This window comes from Synchiropus splendidus, chromosome 19, assembly GCF_027744825.2.
Source record: "Synchiropus splendidus isolate RoL2022-P1 chromosome 19, RoL_Sspl_1.0, whole genome shotgun sequence".
In the NCBI taxonomy this organism is placed as follows: domain Eukaryota; kingdom Metazoa; phylum Chordata; class Actinopteri; order Syngnathiformes; family Callionymidae; genus Synchiropus; species Synchiropus splendidus.
The window spans coordinates 3338057-3353549 of record NC_071352.1 but is presented as its reverse complement, the minus strand read 5'-3'; the positions used below and the strand labels follow the sequence as shown (position 1 = coordinate 3353549).

The 15493-nt window shown below is 51.5% G+C and overlaps 4 protein-coding genes across 5 annotated transcripts; 2 read left to right on the top strand and 2 right to left on the bottom strand.

The window, feature by feature from the left end:
* Positions 1-785: 785 nt before the first annotated feature.
* Positions 786-6871, bottom strand: top3a (DNA topoisomerase III alpha). Of its 2 annotated transcripts, none has more exons than XM_053851710.1 (19): positions 6381-6871; positions 6131-6190; positions 5977-6050; positions 5769-5844; positions 5540-5648; positions 5285-5428; positions 5022-5192; positions 4845-4945; positions 4668-4742; positions 4516-4598; positions 4208-4418; positions 3931-4116; positions 3739-3868; positions 3551-3664; positions 3312-3477; positions 3090-3236; positions 2629-2751; positions 1418-2103; positions 786-1046 (listed from the first exon to the last, which is right to left on the bottom strand). In XM_053851710.1, exons 1-19 carry the CDS (start codon positions 6600-6602, stop codon positions 889-891), a joined length of 3036 nt encoding a protein of 1011 aa, XP_053707685.1. In that variant the 5' UTR covers positions 6603-6871; the 3' UTR covers positions 786-888. The 2 variants fall into 2 exon arrangements, with proteins under 2 accessions (XP_053707685.1, XP_053707686.1); XM_053851711.1 differs by having other exon boundaries at positions 3931-4056.
* A 382-nt stretch (positions 6872-7253) lies between these two features.
* smcr8a (Smith-Magenis syndrome chromosome region, candidate 8a) lies at positions 7254-12474 on the top strand. Its single transcript, XM_053852618.1, has 3 exons — positions 7254-8173; positions 8336-9799; positions 10070-12474. The coding sequence occupies exons 1-3, from the start codon at positions 7572-7574 to the stop codon at positions 10527-10529; spliced, it is 2526 nt and encodes an 841-aa protein (XP_053708593.1). The 5' UTR covers positions 7254-7571; the 3' UTR covers positions 10530-12474.
* On the bottom strand, positions 11551-12761 carry bud31 (BUD31 homolog). Its single transcript, XM_053852620.1, has 4 exons — positions 12574-12761; positions 12149-12271; positions 11916-12082; positions 11551-11848 (listed from the first exon to the last, which is right to left on the bottom strand). Exons 1-4 carry the CDS (start codon positions 12665-12667, stop codon positions 11798-11800), a joined length of 435 nt encoding a protein of 144 aa, XP_053708595.1. The 5' UTR covers positions 12668-12761; the 3' UTR covers positions 11551-11797.
* On the top strand, positions 12596-15225 carry pdap1b (pdgfa associated protein 1b). The gene is made up of 6 exons (XM_053852619.1): positions 12596-13202; positions 13392-13483; positions 13681-13773; positions 13974-14095; positions 14290-14441; positions 14688-15225. The coding sequence occupies exons 1-6, from the start codon at positions 13019-13021 to the stop codon at positions 14750-14752; spliced, it is 708 nt and encodes a 235-aa protein (XP_053708594.1). The 5' UTR covers positions 12596-13018; the 3' UTR covers positions 14753-15225.
* The last annotated feature ends 268 nt before the right edge of the window (positions 15226-15493 follow it).

Below are 15493 nucleotides of genomic sequence, written 5' to 3'. Positions count from 1 at the left end.
GATGTAGCGTTGAGCTGCTCAGCGCTCACGGAGTCTTCGGCGGCAGCAACACTGGACTCTCATGAAGCACCACTTCTGCTGACTCAAATCTCTACTTCACTCGACACAAGTGAATCAACTGCAAACCGAAACCCGCTCAGCCTAAAAAAGCCTGGGTCTGTAATTGAGGCATCACTTCCTCTCCTCATTATGAAGCAGCTCTGTGACACATTTGCAGCAGAACAAAGTTGTAGCACGTTTGTTAACCAACATCAGAACCAAAATAGCAGTTCTGACCAACTGTTGTGTTTGTTCTTCACTCTTCATCAACAGAGTGTAAAAATATACTGAAGCGTTTGATTCCGCCTCGACACGTTGACAAATATTCAAATGGCTCCCGTCCTTGCTGAAGCAGCCTTTCTAAAGCGTCTTCCTGAGCAATGACAAACACATTCTGAGTTTGAGCCCAGTGTCGGCAATGCTTGAGAAGCAGCTGTGTTCTTATGTTACCTTTCTTTGGAAGAGCTTTTAAAGTTGAGAAATGACTCACTCGTAACCACAGCAATCTCACCCACAGCCACTAGAGGGCGGCTTTCCAGAAAAGGTCAACTGCATCATCCCCCGACAGAAGCAGGTCCCAAAACGGCACCTGCTGCTGATCACAAAGCATCCGACCTGAGAGCCACTGTACCAAGGCAGGCAGACAACAATCCTTAATCTCTCATCATTTTTGGAAGCAGGTGTTGATGTGCGCAATCATTGTATCAGGTTTATTCCCGCCAAAGTCACTCTTAAAACACAATAACTAAAGTAGATTCTTTTATTTGAGACCTTATTTTAAAAGATGAACCATGGGTCAACATAAAAAGCCTTGATCTTCAGAATAGTAATGAAAACTGGGCGCCGTGGTCATCGCTTAGGGCAGGTAACCCTCGTGTGCCCGGGACAGTGACAGATGCCACAGTTGCGGGGTTTTTTCGCCGCGGTGGGGTTGTGCGTTCCTCCGTTTGTCCTCCTACCCTTCTTCACTCTCTCCTCGCCAGAGTTGAACCCGCCTCTGAAATTGCCTGCCGGAGGAAGAGGAGAATCTGGAGTAAGAGAGCGGGTGACGTGAGAGTGGGTCTGAAGGTCTCAGTGGGAGTGTGAGTCATGACAGATGAAGGTTTTTTTTCTCCATTAATCCACACAATAGGACTGTTGGTGCGGCTGCTGCAGGCGTGGGAGTTGAATCTGTAAGTAAGGAGGAGCATGTGTGACGGGGGAACGTCCTTGAGCGTCTACGTCATCGCGCTCCACTCAGTAATATCTGGACTCTCCAAACTGTTCTCATGACACTGATGGAAGTTTGATCCTTCCAAGGAGGTCTCTGTGACCTCCCTGCATCTGTGTATCTGTATATTCTCGCTGTGACGGTGGCACCACCGACTGGGTTTCTTACCTGCTGGTGGAACGTTCTCGTCGGCCCACTGGAAGAAGCCGCACTGCTGCTCCCTGGGTTTCCCGCAGGTGTGGAACATGCGGCCCTTGTTGGGGCCGTCCTTCTGCACCGTGCGAGTGACCGCTGCCTCGTTGCAGTTGCACATTGTCTGGTCTCCCGATCCGCCGTTCTGCCCTCTACTGGAGCCAGGTGTGTTCCTGAAGCCCAGAGATGGCCTCGGTGGCTGGGGAGCTCCCTGCTGAGGCAGTGTGGGTCCCCGACTCTGTGGTGCCCCCGGCTGACTCGGCTCACCGGCCCACAGGAAGAAGTTGCAGGTTCCGCTGTTGCATTTGTAGAACTGTCTGCCCTGGTTGGGTCCGTCCTTCCGTACAGTCAACAGAAGCGCGTCCTGCCCACAGTTACACACGATGGGGTCGTTGCTGGAGTCTGCGGAGAAGCTGCTGCCCCCTGGTGGAGGGCGAGGCTGAGGAGGTCGCACTGGGACAGTTGAGGGTCGCGGTGGCCCAGAGTTATTTGGCCGAGAGTGATTTCCTCGTCCTCCCCCGTCACTGACGCTGCCTCCTCCGGCCCGAAGGTACTTGAGGTCCAGCACTTCCCTCAGAGTCTCATCACAGCCACCGATGCAGCCAACAAATTCCAGAGGCATCATGGCGGGAAGGCTTCCACGGCGGAACTTGAACTTTAGCCTGCAGATCACACGGCAGCAGAAAAAGTATGGTTAATTCAGCAAACCAAATCCTCCTCGTCCTCGAAGACCTGGTCGCCGTGACGACAGCTTAAGTTATCAAACGAGCTCAGAGAATCATTATAAAAACACATATTGTTTCAGCCTCTTTGGGTTGCCGTGGAAACAGAAGCTCTTTGTATCACTTCTTAAAAAACATGACCCAGATTTGGACTTCGCCGAGGCAGGTGGTCAGAGGGTTAACTCCCACTGATGTAAACAACTAGCTTGACAAGTTTTGAATGCTTAATGATCTGGAGCTGTTTAGTTCCATGTGGGCGGATGCAGTGGGTCCTGAGTGCAGGGAAGACGTGAACTACATGCCGAACAACAAGACCAGTGTGTTGAGATGGAGCGATAGCAACAGCAGCGCAGAACTAAAATACATTGTTTATAACAAATTAGTGAGAGAGAACGGCTGCATACATTCAAACTTCAGAGTGTTTGTTCACCCTCTGTGTGTCCTGTACACTGGTGAGATACCTACATGTGAACAGGATGCGGCCGACAGGTGGGGCACACGCTGTCGTCTCTGCTGACCTCCAGAACTGTGTCCGGGAACCAGACGGCGGTCTTGCAGGCGGGGAAGCCCACACACGACAGGTACTTACTGGAGAAGCACACGCAGGAGTCAGAGCTGCCTCATCAAGTGACCGCACAGAGACGATGTTTGAAGTCTGTCCCTAGTGCACTCGCACCGTATCTCCATTTAGGTGACCTAACAGGACTGCAGACTTGTATGAAAACTGTTCCTGACATGTTCATCACCATGCAGTTTTGAGGGGATCATGTTAGACGGGGTAAACACTTGGTGGTGCCTGTTACTTACAGATCCACCAGAGGGCGCCACAACATCAGGAAAAAAAAGAGTTGGACTGTATTGAGCCAGATAAAAGCGCTTGTCCTTCCAACAGAGCGACAGGAGGTCTGCATATCTCCTGTTCTCACCTGGTTCCCTCCCTCTTCTTCTTCAGCACCATGTCTCGTCCACAGTGAGGACACTTTCTGACCGGCAGAGGCATCTCCATGTCTGGCTGCAGAGACTCGGGGACCTCCACCGCTGCTCCCAGATACGGCGTCAGCGCTTCGTCCAACCTAATGGCAGCAGCACAGAGAGCCATCAGGCCAGTCCACCACCACCCAGCAGGCTCACCAGCGACTGCAGCTCACTTCTTGGCCTTCCTGACCGACTCGATGAAGACAGACTTGTATTTCTGGATGTGATGCTGCAGGACGCTTTGTTTGTCCTTCCTCCCTTCAGACACCAGTTTGAGGTCGGCCTCCAGCTCTGCCCGAAGGTTCGGCTTGGACATCTCGTAGCCCATGGCGTTGTAGCCTGACGGGTGGCAAGGAGCGATGTGGTCAGCACGTTAGCCTATCACTGAGCCGTCACATGCGCTGGTACCAACCCTCCACCAGTCCCATCCCGAGCTCTCCCGGCAGGAACCTCTGGTCGGCCGTCAGCCCCACATACATGCGGCTCTTGATGGTCTCAATATGCTCGGCGTGTGTGGCGTCGGTGCCTGGCACAGAAGATCACAGTGATCAGCTTCATCTTCCTGTTACTGTACTCCAGGTGTGGACCGAGTGAACCCACCGATGCCATGTTTCTCCATCAGTGAAATGAGGTCAGCCTCGGTGAGCAGCTGCGGCGGACTCGTCTGTCCGTCCACCATCTCGATGGCAGAGGGCTGGAACTGGGAATGAAGCTGATACACTGGAATCACCTAGGACACACGATTGCACGTCAGTTTGGTTTCTGCCAGCACCTCGCAGCGAGTATGGCGACCTTGGTGTTCCACTTGTCGTATGGGTACACGTCCAAGTAGTTCCTCGCGATGATCATCAGTCCTGAAGCTGAGAACTTCTCCTGAGCAATGTCGATGTCCACAATTGTCTCCTGTCCCAAGGCATCCTGGGAAACACAGGCCAGGAAGTGACGGACGATGAACTCATACACTCGCCCTTCGTTCCCCTGAATTCAGAGACAGAAGAGAGGAGAGCCTCTTCCAGTCATCAGGTCCAAACTTTCTCCACTGCTGAGTAATCTGCCTGGACAGACCCACCTGCAGTGAGTTGGTGAACTTGGTGGGATGTATGGGGGGATGGGCCTGGTCCGAGTTCTTGCCCTGTCGAGGATTGGGACCCCCGGGCTGATCAAGAACCCGCTGGGCAAACGTGCCCCAAATGCTGCTTTGCCTCTGCTCCTCCACCAGGGGACTGAGAGCCAGCGAGGTGGGGAAGATGTTGGTCTCTGTACGGGGGTAACTGATGAACCTGAGCACGAACAAGGACTTGGAGATCAGAGGAAGGCAGGCTGCAGACCTTAGACGACCACGACGCCGGACCATGAAGTGCCAACACATTCACTCACCCCTGCGTGTAGAGCTTCTCTGCGATCTTCATGGTCTCCTTGGCGCTGATCTTTAGCTTACGAGAAGCCAGTTTCTCCAGTTCCTGATGAGGACATGACCTCACTAAACATGAACAGTATCTTGTGTATGATACACAAATGTGTTCACTTACCACAGTGTCCAGTGGCAGGGGCCTCCACTTGCTCTTGGGCTTGCTGGTGACAGCCACAACTGTTGCACTGGGATCCTAAGGTGTGAATACAGATCACAGCGTTTCAGAACAGGCTCCACAGAAGGTAGACTGGTTGCTGTGTGTCAGAGTGTGTGATGCCTGGGTCACGCCACAAACCTCCATGCAGATTTGGTACAGCACCAGACATGCAGTGTGGTTAAAAAGGCGATTTCTCTTCCAGCTAAACTCCACACAGTCCTCGTCCACCTCGTGCAGGACTGGACAGAAAAGAGGAAGAAGCAGGAGAACTTGAATTCAGCCGACCTGTGCAGGGTGAGTCTGCACCGTTTGAACCTTTGATCTTGTAGAATGTTTCAGGAATGAAGGCCTGGATTGCTTTGAAACGCTCCACCACAAAACCCAGAGTGGGAAACTGACAGCTTCCGTACGAGATCAGCTGATTGGCCAGAGATGCTGGGAAGATCTTTTGCAGCCGGAGAGTCTGGAATCGAGTGAAGGACGCTCCTGCAGGAGATATAATCTCAACTGTAAATGGTCTCCAAACAGAGCGTCTGTGGACAGGCAGGTTGCAGTACCGCTTTCACGCATGCTCTCACCGATCCGCAGGTCCAGCTCCTGCCGAACATCCACCGCATCGCTGACATTCACATCTGGTTCTGTCAGAGTCTCACAAGCTCTCCGGATGGAGTTTGGGGTGATCTCAGAGAACTTGGCCCGGAACACTTGCAGGTTCGACTTCACTAAAACACATGCACGCTTCATGAAACCACACTTCAGACTTGCAGCTCTTTTAGCTGAAGGAAGAGTCGAGGAACCTGCCCTGCCGACCATTTCAGCTTGGTTTCAACTACCTGCTTTGCAGACGTCGATGACCTCAAACCCGATGTTCTCACCCTCTCGGTCGCAGTCAGTCCAGATGATCAGAGCCTGGCACTGACGCACCTCCTTCTCCAGGGTTCGCTGTACAAGAGGTAAGAAATTAGATAAATTTTCCCAGTTGTGTTACAAATGATGATAAGCAATGTTGAGGTCATTGTTGACCTCAGATCAAAAGCATGTTAATCACAACATTCAACAAACCTTTATTGGTACCATGTTATCTGGACAATACTTCTCCACCTCAGCGTCAAACAGCAGAACAGGGTTGCAGCTGTGCCTTTAGACAGAATGAAGAGGACACCGCTGTCAGGACAAAGCACTTGTGACTTCACACGTTCATGGCCTCTAGCCTCTAAGGTTGTTCACCATGTGTGAGATACTGCATGATATTTACTCGGGTGTATGTTACCATTTCTGAAAAGGTGCCTTGAATTCCAGACCCAGTAAATGTCCAGACACTGACGTCATTGTGACGCTCACATTCTGAAAATCAAATAAGAGTAAGGACGATAGATGAAAACACACTGACCAGATGGTTTTTGCTGTACAGATGTTTGACCTACCTGGCCAAAGAGATGATATTCAAATTCGTAGAGTTTGTTGAACTTGGACAGCCCTTCCCTCTGAGGAAAAAAACAAAGGATTCTGTGTGACAATTTATTGAAGACGAAGGAAAGTGCAACTCAAGGACTGGGCTTAGACTTGCAGTTTCCATGAGTGAGTATAGATTTTGTTTGATAACTTTCTGGAGTTCTGGACAGTGCTGATCTATAGAAATGATTCAAGCCAAGACTGGCAGACTTCTGGACTGACCCTCCTGGCTCTGCCGCCGGACATGATCTCTGAGATTCCTTTAGCTGCATCGTTCTTCTCGGCCACACAGAGCACTCGCTTGATCTGAGTCCGGCTCCGGTTCATGTCTGCCTCCTCTGACGTGTCCTGACTCAGGTCTCTCCGCACCGCTAAGGAACAACTCCGCCGAATTCGAGACTGTATACGATATAAAGACCTCCCTGCAGTGTTTAGCACACGCATTTCCCGACTGCTCTCGCGTGACGCGGACCGTTCTCCGCCTGCACCCGCTGCTGCCTCTGCATGTTAGCCAGCGATGCTACGCGCAGCTAACACTTCCACTCAAGAGAACAATATATATATTCTAAAGCATGCCAACGCGGAATGTGTCAGCGGTGACTGTCACGATCGAAGAAGTGCAATTTCTTATGTAAAATGTTTAAGAGCGGCAAAATAACCAATCTCCGTGCGAACTCCAAACTTTGTTTACAAACTGCGCGCTCACCCGTCAGAGTCTGACGTAAACTGTTAAAACTGCCGTAAAACCCGGCCACTCGTAAAATGTCGCAATGACGACCCAACTCCGCGATATGAATATGACTTGAATTGTCATACATTTTGTTTTAATCTATAAGAGTTGTTTTATGCGCGGTTGTAGCGATGTTTCTGCTTTAAAATAATGAATAAACTGCGTGTTTATTTTGATGTTGATGTTTATGTCACACATTCTTGTACAAAGAAAAGTTGTTTTTTAATTATTATTTATCATGATTAGGAGATTGATGACCGGGTGGCGATTGGAATTATGTTCGGGTCGAAAAAAAAAGGTTAGCTGCACTTCCTGTATATCTGGGAGGCTCGGTCACGTGACAAGAACACATCCAGCTGGGTAAACATGGCCGCCGTTACAGAATGGGGAACGTAGTGCTCATCGGCAGGATTTCTATCGCAGCAGCGTCTCATCCAAAATCGTTACGACTTGCCAAGCACACGGCTGGAGGCGCGAACGGAGCGGAGCCGCTGGGTCCGATGCCGGTCCGGATGTTTGTGAGCAGACTGAATTGCCTTTGTTAGCAGACTGGCTCCGCCGTGTTGTCAGGAGCCGCTCGGACCTCGCCATGAGACTTAAACCGAGCAGGATGACCTGTGTCTCGCTGGCCTGACAGCTGCTCTGCTGCCTTGTCCTCTCATGCCTTGCTCAACGGCAGCATCATGATAGGCTCCCCTGACGTCGTGGCTTTCGCAAAAGACGTGGAATATGGGCAGACCTCATCGGACCACTGGGAAATCCCCGAGGAGTTCTCCGTCCCGCTCCACCCGCAGGCCGACTCCAATCCCTGGGCCAAAACCTCCTACGCTAAGTTCACCAAAGACTTCATTCTCATTTCCGAGTTTTCCGAGCAGGTGGGTCCTCAGCCTCTTCTCACCATCCCGGAGGACCCCAAGGTCTGCGGCACCTTTGACCTCAACTACTTCTCCCTCCGGATCATGTCAGTGGACTACCAAGCCTCCTTCGTGGGGCATCCGCCTGGGAGTGGATACCCCCGGCTCAGCTTCGTGGAGGACTCCCGAGTGGTACTGGGGGACTCTAAAGAGGGCGCCTTCGCCTACGTGCATCACCTGACATTGTATGACCTGGAGGCCCGGGGCTTCGTCAGACCCTTCTGCATGGCTTACATCTCGGCAGATGAGAGGAAGATCATGCTGCAGTTCCAGGAGCTGTCCCTCCGCTTCTCACAGGCCTCCGAGTGTCTGAAGACTGGCAACAGGAGAGCCTTCGCCAAGGAGCTCCAGAGGAAGCTGCAGGACCTGGAGTGAGTGAGAGCCCTGAGAAGGGCCTGTCTGGATTTGTTTATTTTAATAGATTCACTCTTTGGAGCTAGTGTTTACTTCTGCTGGGAGACATTTGAATCCAAATGTGGGAAATTGATGTCCGATTGGTTGCACTGTGTGACTGGTGTGTCTGCTTCCTGCAGGTACACCCAGTCAGTGCTGCAGAAGGAGGAGGGGCTGCAGCGCGGGGCGGAGCCTAAGCGCATGTACTCGCCTCACGCGGTGGAAAAAGCCAACGAACTGGCCAACGTGGAGAAGAGCATCTTCGAACACCGAGACCTGCTGAGGCAGATCAGCTCATACCCCTGCCGCCCGCGCCGCGACCCTCACGCCGCCCCCTGCCTGAGGTGCCTGAGCCAGTGTCTGCGCGAGGGCGAGCAGCTGCTGGAGAAATACCCGCTCAGTCAGCCCAGCGAGAAGGAGGCTGAGGACCAGCCGGTGGAGCAGGATGAAAGTGTCACGCGCCGCTCATCCTACACGCCGCAGCTGATCAAGGCCAAGTCTGCCAAGTGCTTCGACAAGCAGCTGAAGACTCTGCAGGAGCTCTGTGACCAGACCTTCTACCAGGCCACCGTGGACCTCCTGAAGAAGACAGAGAAGAGTTTCCGGGGAGAGTTGTGTTACCTCCAAACACGCCACCTGGACCGAGCGCTGCGGACGAAGCAGAGCATGACCAACTTCCTTTTTGAGGACACCTGCGAGGAGGAGGATGAAGATGGAGTTGAAGAAGTGCCGAGGCCCTTCTGTGCGGTCAACCACGCCGAGGACGGCTTCATCCTCCTGAATCCTCCACCCATCGTGCTCACGCCCGAACCTGCCGGAGCTCTGGAGCCCACGTCAGAGCCCAGTCTGGGAGTGGAGGATGGTCAGCTGGAGTCATCGCAGGAGAGCTTCAGCAGCGAGCTCAGAATTCAAACCGATCCCGAGAGGGAGAGCAGCAGCGAGGAGCTCCAGACCACCGGCTGGGGAGACAACGGCGACCACACCCCCGTGTCTCTGCTGGAGCTGGAGGTCACCCGGGAGGACGCCTTCCAGGCGGACGCAGAGCTGTTAGCCCCGGCGGACACAGCGTGCTGCATGGCCCAAGATGGCTTCCTGTACGAGGACGCGGCGCCGGTGTCGAGCCGGCATCTGGGGTTGCAGCCGCCAGTGGTGAACCAGGAGCCCCAGGCCCTGCTGCCCCTCCAGGGTGACTACACCGTGGGCTCCCCGTCCTCCCTGGAGCCGCCTGCAGGGGACAGTATTTCTCACATCTCCGTGGAAGACGGCTCCGACTGCACCATGAGTGTGTCCACTGAGTCAGATTGTGCGGCGTCACCTCTGGGCTACGGAGTAGCCGTGACCCTGCGGCAGAAGAGGAAGGCCGGGCAGGCCGCCCTGAGGTTCGTCCGCCAGTACCCCTTTGCAGCGCAGGCCCTGTGGTGTCTGATGAGCGGGCGCCCCCTGGTGGTCCTCGGGGAGGATGAGGGGAGGGTCCGCCGACTGGTCGCTGCTCTGGCGCTCTTTGTTCCAGCGGCGGGGAGGTGTGCGGAGCGAGTCCAGGCCTGGCTGACCGGCGCCATCACCCTGACGGACCTGCAGAGGTGGAGGCTCATCGGGCTGCAGAGGTAGGCTTGGTGTCCTACTGCTGGTCCTCTCTCAACTCCATCTGTCGTGCTGCTGCAGGGGAGGCGAGGGAAGCGCAAGGCAGCAAGTAGCCACTGGAGCTCAAACACTAACATCAGCTAACGCTCGTGTCCACATAAGCAAATGCGACGAGTCTCAGACTTAGTCTTCACCCAGACGTTGACGTTCAGTGGGCTGCTGTAGCGTCTCACTGGTTTGTGTGTGTGTGTGTGTGTGAGAGCTCCGCCTCTGACTCCGCCCCTGTCTTCCAGGGCAGCGTCTCCCGCTGGCTCCAGCCTGCTCCACTCCCTGTCCCGCTACAGTCGCTACATTTCTATCCTGGACCTGGACCACAAGACCCTCCGCTGCCCGTCCTACCAGGGTCAGCTGATGTCCAACCTGGCCGACCACCGCACCGCCATCCGCCGCGGCTCCACCTACTTCCTGCACCTTCAGGGCAGCTTGTGCGGGCTGGCAGCCAAAGCCTTCCTCTACAGCTTCACTCACCACCTGCACCTGCCGGTGGGCTGCTGCGAGGGGCCCGAGGCTGTGGAGGGCCGGCGCCGCTGCTTCCTGCAGGAGCAGCTGGGACTGAGCCCGGACGACGCTCGGATCCTGATCTACCTCAGTCAGCTGATCACTCAGCAGTACCTAATGTCTGCCACCGGGGGCGACGCTGCGCCTCCCACTTTTACCTTTGACTACACCAGCAGTGTTTTATACAAAATATGACGGCGCCATGGGCCGGGAGGTTCCGTTCCTTCCACCGACCCAGGTCCGGTTTTATCTTCCAGTGTGGGCTGGACTTTACTTCTGCCTCGCCAGTGAGTCCGGGCTCTCAGTCTTTGACATCCTCAAACATTATGACCACCTGCTCATGCATTAGCTTCCTACAACAACTACGGCTGTTTCCTGTCCATGCCCTGGTGTTGCTCCATCTGAGTCTTTGATGGATGACTCAGCTCATGATGGAGGCACAAGCTCACCAAATAGAAAATGCCCGCGGTCAGACGGAAGAGTCCCAGACCTCCTGAGGTCCAGTTGTCACAGCTGCACCGCGAGTGAACATGTCTGAGTTTGGTTCAAACCATTTCAGGTTGTAAGTCAGTGTCTTGGTGCAATGGTCCCTGCAGGCCTCCAGGCTTTGCTGCATGACAAGTGTGTGACGTGGTGTCCTGGTGTTGCATGTCAGCCGTGTTGAAGCTCACCGTTGTCTGAGTCATGTGCCCTGGTGTCAGCATGAGACCGTCTTGTGCTGGTCCACCTACAGAGGTGGAGATGTTGAGGAGAGGCCTTCACTGTGGAGATATGGACATGGAGCTCGGCGCCTCTCTATCATTCCATGAGTGGGACACACCAATCTCTGCTTGTTTATCTGATGGGTTTATGAATCAGTCAGAATTTTTATTTGTCAAACTAACTATTCAAACTTGCCTCTAAAATCGCACCAGAAAGCCTCAACATTATGACCACCTGGATACAGCCTGCGGCTGATGGGGAGTGTAACTTGTTCAAGCCATACATTCCACCGTGTGCTTCACATAACGACGTCCCGGAGTTGATGTTGCCATGTTCCACTGCATCCGAGGGATGGCGGTGTTGCCATGTTTGCTGAGCACGATCTGAATGTCTGCTGGTTTTTAATGTATTCATATCACATTAAATTATTGAAATCCATAATCTCAGTTGGATTTAACTTGTCACAACATGGCTGATCAAGGCGCTGCTCACAGACAAGCAGAGAGTGAGGGGGGCAAGTCAACCACTTTTATTCAAATTCAACACATTTCCTGATATAAACACAATAAAATCAGTATTAACAATAGATGGAATTTCAGGCCTGCTCAGGACAAAAATTGTACTTAAAAAAAAAAAAAAGATGTCAATCAAACAAGTGGCCCCGAAAACGTGTTCTCCTGTGCTGGTATCAAAACATGTTCCCGTGAAGGCAGCTCTCTCTGGTGGGATTGTTCGTGATGAGTTGAGGATGGTTGAAGGTCTCAGCCAGAACATCCCCTGCAGCCACAGTGGGTGCACTCGATGATCTTACCCTGGGATCAAACACGTAGCACTCAAGACTCCGCCACAAGGCCACTGACTTGCACTATTCCGCCTCACCACTTCCAGTTTGCTCTTGGGGACTCTGCAGATACAGTTGGTTCCGAAGTTGGTGTCGCGGGTTTGGATGCATCGCAGGCAGCACAGGTTCTCGTAGCCCTGCTTTTTCCACTTGGCGATGAGGTTCTTGTCTGCATAGCCCTCCTTCACACAGTAGTCGTAGAGTTCTGGTGGAAGAGGACACGTCTCAGCACACAAGTCGCGACTCGCTCCAGCACAAACACAGGTCGTACCTCTGCTGATGGCTTTCCTCTTGAAGAAGAGGTCGTAGATGTAGCGGCTGCGCTGATGGTGGAGTCTGAAAATGGGCCACAGAGCCTCCACTTTGCGTTTTCCTTCATGTGGGTCCGTTTCAGCTTTGGGAGACGACAAAAGGTGTTCGAGTTCGAGGCACTCATTTATGAGACAACAATAAATATGGCCGCCATCTTAAAACATTTTCTATATTGTCTACTTTCACACCTGTTAATGTATATCAACACAATTTCTATCAATACAACGCACATGGCAAATTGTGCTTAAAAGTCCGCGGATTTAAACATTATACATTATACAAAACCTGAAACGTCCCGAGGTAAACAAACGCTGATGGCGCACAAGTGTTAGCATCGGCTAGCAGGAAGGCGGTCGCCTGCTCAGCGACTCGGTTGCGACATACCTTCTCTCATTTTCTGATCCAACTCATCTAAAGTTGGCTCGATAAGCTCCCAACCATCTGGAGGTGGTTTTCGACTCCTCTTCACTTTCGGCATTTTGTATTAATTGAAGATCGTGCGGCAGTCTCCACAACACCCGCTCGGAACAGGAACAATTGCGTCACTGACGTCAGCAAAGGGTCTTCGCTCAATAGTGGCTGGTGAGTGACGTCACTTCTTCTTCTTCTTTTAAATACTCCACTTTGACAGTCAAGCGTTTTTAGTGTTTTTCAAAATGTAGGCAGACTATAATTTGAGGTCTGATGCTACATCTTTCTACGTTATTGACGGTAGTGTGTATGGCAACGTTTAACGACCACAGTAAAACCACCATTTGACGAAAATCTCTTATTATGATTTACTCGAAACTAAATTGCTGTTGTGTCATAAATTGTGTACAATCACCCCATGTTTCTGATCAATTGCGTTTTTATTGTATTTGTAGTCAGGCATATCTTTGAACAACCCTCGGTCGTGTTTGAGAGTTCAGCAGCTGTCAGATCGTTTACGACGTTAATATTAATAGTTTTGCCAGCTTTTACTTTACAGGCGGATAACCCAACAACTTCAAGCTTCAAAATGCCTAAAGGAGGTATGAATGTCGATCAATTCTGCTCCCGTGTTAATATCTGGACAGCAGTTTGGTCGGGGCATCGTTAGCCTCCACTTAGCAGCATGAAGCAAAAGTGACAGTAAAAGTCTGTAGCTACAAACATGAAGCAAGTGTTGATGGTTTCTTTTCTGATAAATGAAACCGCTGACAAATCTGTGACGCTTTCAGGTAGAAGAAGCGGCCACAAGGGTCGCATGAGGACCTACACCAGTCCTGAGGAGATAGACGCGCAGATGAAGGCAGAGAAGGAGAAGAGGAGGGTGAGTCACTGGCCGCTGGCTACAGCGCCTCCTCCTTCACCAGGCTCCATCCTCCCGGAGTGAGCCACACTGGTTCTCCTCCTCTCATTCATCTTTGGGCCAACTCTGCCTCTCTTCTCCCTGAGTCCTCACTAACTTCGACTCCAAACTTCTAAACACTCCTGTGTTGATAATATGTCTTGGGGTTAATGTTGAAGGATGATGAGGAAGACGGTGCAGCTGACAATGATGGTGGAGGAGCAAAGCTGCCGGGGTCCGGCTCTGACGACAGTGACGACGACGGGTCAACGGTACAGACGCTCGCACTTTCTCATCCTTAGACCACAAGGAGAGATGAGTGACTCTGTTTTGATCTAACGCTGGAGTAGATATGATCATTAATGAATTGAGTTTTCCTTCCATCCATATCAGCCAGGAGCTGAGGTGAAGGGAACAGATGTCATGTCCGTCTGTGTCTCACTGAGTGAGCTGTGTTTGAACTTGTTCTCAGAGGAAGAGAGCCGGCGTCGAGGGTTTGATACAAATCGACAACCCAAACAGAGTTGTTCAGAAATCCAAGAAGGTGACGCAGATTGAGCTGGACGAGCCTCGGCAGCTCTCGAGGAGGGAGAGGTTGGTCCTGAGTGTCTTTGTGGCACAGCTTTAGTGCTTGAAGTGGTTTCACCTGTTATTTGGGATTTGTTCGTTTACTGTTATGTAATTGTATTTTATATTTCACATGATATTTTCCATGTGTCTATCTTGTAAAAAAAAACCCAAACCAACAAGAATGGCTACAATGCTTTTGTAATGTTTCTGTGGTGCAGAGAGGAAATTGAGAAGCAGAAGGCAAAGGAGCGCTACATGAAGCTGCACTTGGCTGGGAAGACAGACCAGGCTAAAGCCGACCTTGCTCGCCTGGCCATCATCAGGAAACAGAGGGAGGAAGCAGCAAAAAAGAAGGAGGAGGAGAAAAAAGGCAAGCAGCTTTCTATGACTAAGTGGATGGAGAAAGTGTGTCAGAGGCGGCTACCACTTATATCACGAGCCATTGTCGGTTCTATAACAGGGTAAACAAGCTCTGATTTCTGACCTTTTATCCTTGGTTTGGGGCAGGTTTTAATCGAAATCTGAGTTAATCGTCTAAAATGATTGTATAAATGCTGTCTGAATGCGACACTCGCTAAAGCAGTGGTTGGTTTAATCACTTATCTTTCTCTCGCAGCAAAGGAAGCGGCGGCGGCGGCAGCTATGGCAGCACGAGGCGTTCAAAGCCTGTCACTCAAATAATGACGCCACCTTCCATGTGAATGTCCCGGCAAGATATATGTACCTATTTTTAAAGAAGAGTATTTCACAGACCTACTGGCCTCTGATGATTGTACGATAGCATCAAACCCGACGCTGCCAAGAGAATGTTCTGACTCCTGCAGGATGAAGTTCGTGTGCCGTTGTGCGACTTGGAGCCTGAGTTGTTTGTAAATATTTGCAGGTTAGTGTGATGAAACCGTTCAAATGCTTCCTGTTTCATCGCCGAGTTATTTAACATGTTGTTTTGTCCTTTGGCTGATGGACAGTTGGTTGTTTGTGTTGAACTGTCCCGAGCTGGAAATTGGTCAGCAATACAGATGTGGTGGGTATCTCAGTGCTGAGGTGACCTGCCCCCACAGATCCAGACCTGCTGTTCAAAGTTATTTTTTATTGTTGAAATGATCCATGAAAGCTGCTTTGATCAAACATAACAGCATAAATTGTGTTTTACACAAACGTCCATTGATTCTGTGTCTTTCCTTCCTCCACAATCACAAGAAAATACCACCTGGTGGAGTCTGGATTCAACCGCAGCAGAGTGACGACCATGCTGTGCCAAGCTTTGTTGTATTTAGGTTGTGTTTATATGAATAATGTTCAGATTCGGAGGAAATATTTCATTATTTCCTTTGGCTCGATTAAGAAGAGCTTGCATCGAGTCTGGTATCGAACTGTTACACAATCGTCACATGATTTCGCATAAACAGGCTGCGTCTCTCA

What these genes read in the sequence shown, in the direction of transcription:
- bud31 (XM_053852620.1), bottom strand. Translation starts at nt 12,667, where the DNA reads ATGCCGAAAGTGAAGAGGAGTCGAAAACCACCTCCAGATGGTTGGGAG. An exon ending in GGATCAGAAAATGAGAGAAG is followed by an intron (nt 12,272 to 12,573) that starts GTATGTCGCAAC and finishes CGTCTCCCAAAG; the next exon opens with CTGAAACGGACCCACATGAA. An exon ending in GAGGAAAGCCATCAGCAGAG is followed by an intron (nt 12,083 to 12,148) that starts GTACGACCTGTG and finishes CTCTTCCACCAG; the next exon opens with AACTCTACGACTACTGTGTG.
- top3a (XM_053851710.1), bottom strand. Translation starts at nt 6,602, where the DNA reads ATGCGTGTGCTAAACACTGCAGGGAGGTCTTTATATCGTATACAGTCT. An exon ending in CCGGCGGCAGAGCCAGGAGG is followed by an intron (nt 6,191 to 6,380) that starts GTCAGTCCAGAA and finishes TTTTTTCCTCAG; the next exon opens with AGGGAAGGGCTGTCCAAGTT. An exon ending in ATAACATGGTACCAATAAAG is followed by an intron (nt 5,649 to 5,768) that starts GTTTGTTGAATG and finishes CCTCTTGTACAG; the next exon opens with CGAACCCTGGAGAAGGAGGT.
- pdap1b (XM_053852619.1), top strand. Translation starts at nt 13,019, where the DNA reads ATGTTTCTGATCAATTGCGTTTTTATTGTATTTGTAGTCAGGCATATC. An exon ending in CAGAGAAGGAGAAGAGGAGG is followed by an intron (nt 13,484 to 13,680) that starts GTGAGTCACTGG and finishes TTAATGTTGAAG; the next exon opens with GATGATGAGGAAGACGGTGC. An exon ending in CAGCTCTCGAGGAGGGAGAG is followed by an intron (nt 14,096 to 14,289) that starts GTTGGTCCTGAG and finishes TCTGTGGTGCAG; the next exon opens with AGAGGAAATTGAGAAGCAGA.
- smcr8a (XM_053852618.1), top strand. Translation starts at nt 7,572, where the DNA reads ATGATAGGCTCCCCTGACGTCGTGGCTTTCGCAAAAGACGTGGAATAT. An exon ending in AGGAAGCTGCAGGACCTGGA is followed by an intron (nt 8,174 to 8,335) that starts GTGAGTGAGAGC and finishes TGCTTCCTGCAG; the next exon opens with GTACACCCAGTCAGTGCTGC. An exon ending in AGGCTCATCGGGCTGCAGAG is followed by an intron (nt 9,800 to 10,069) that starts GTAGGCTTGGTG and finishes CCTGTCTTCCAG; the next exon opens with GGCAGCGTCTCCCGCTGGCT.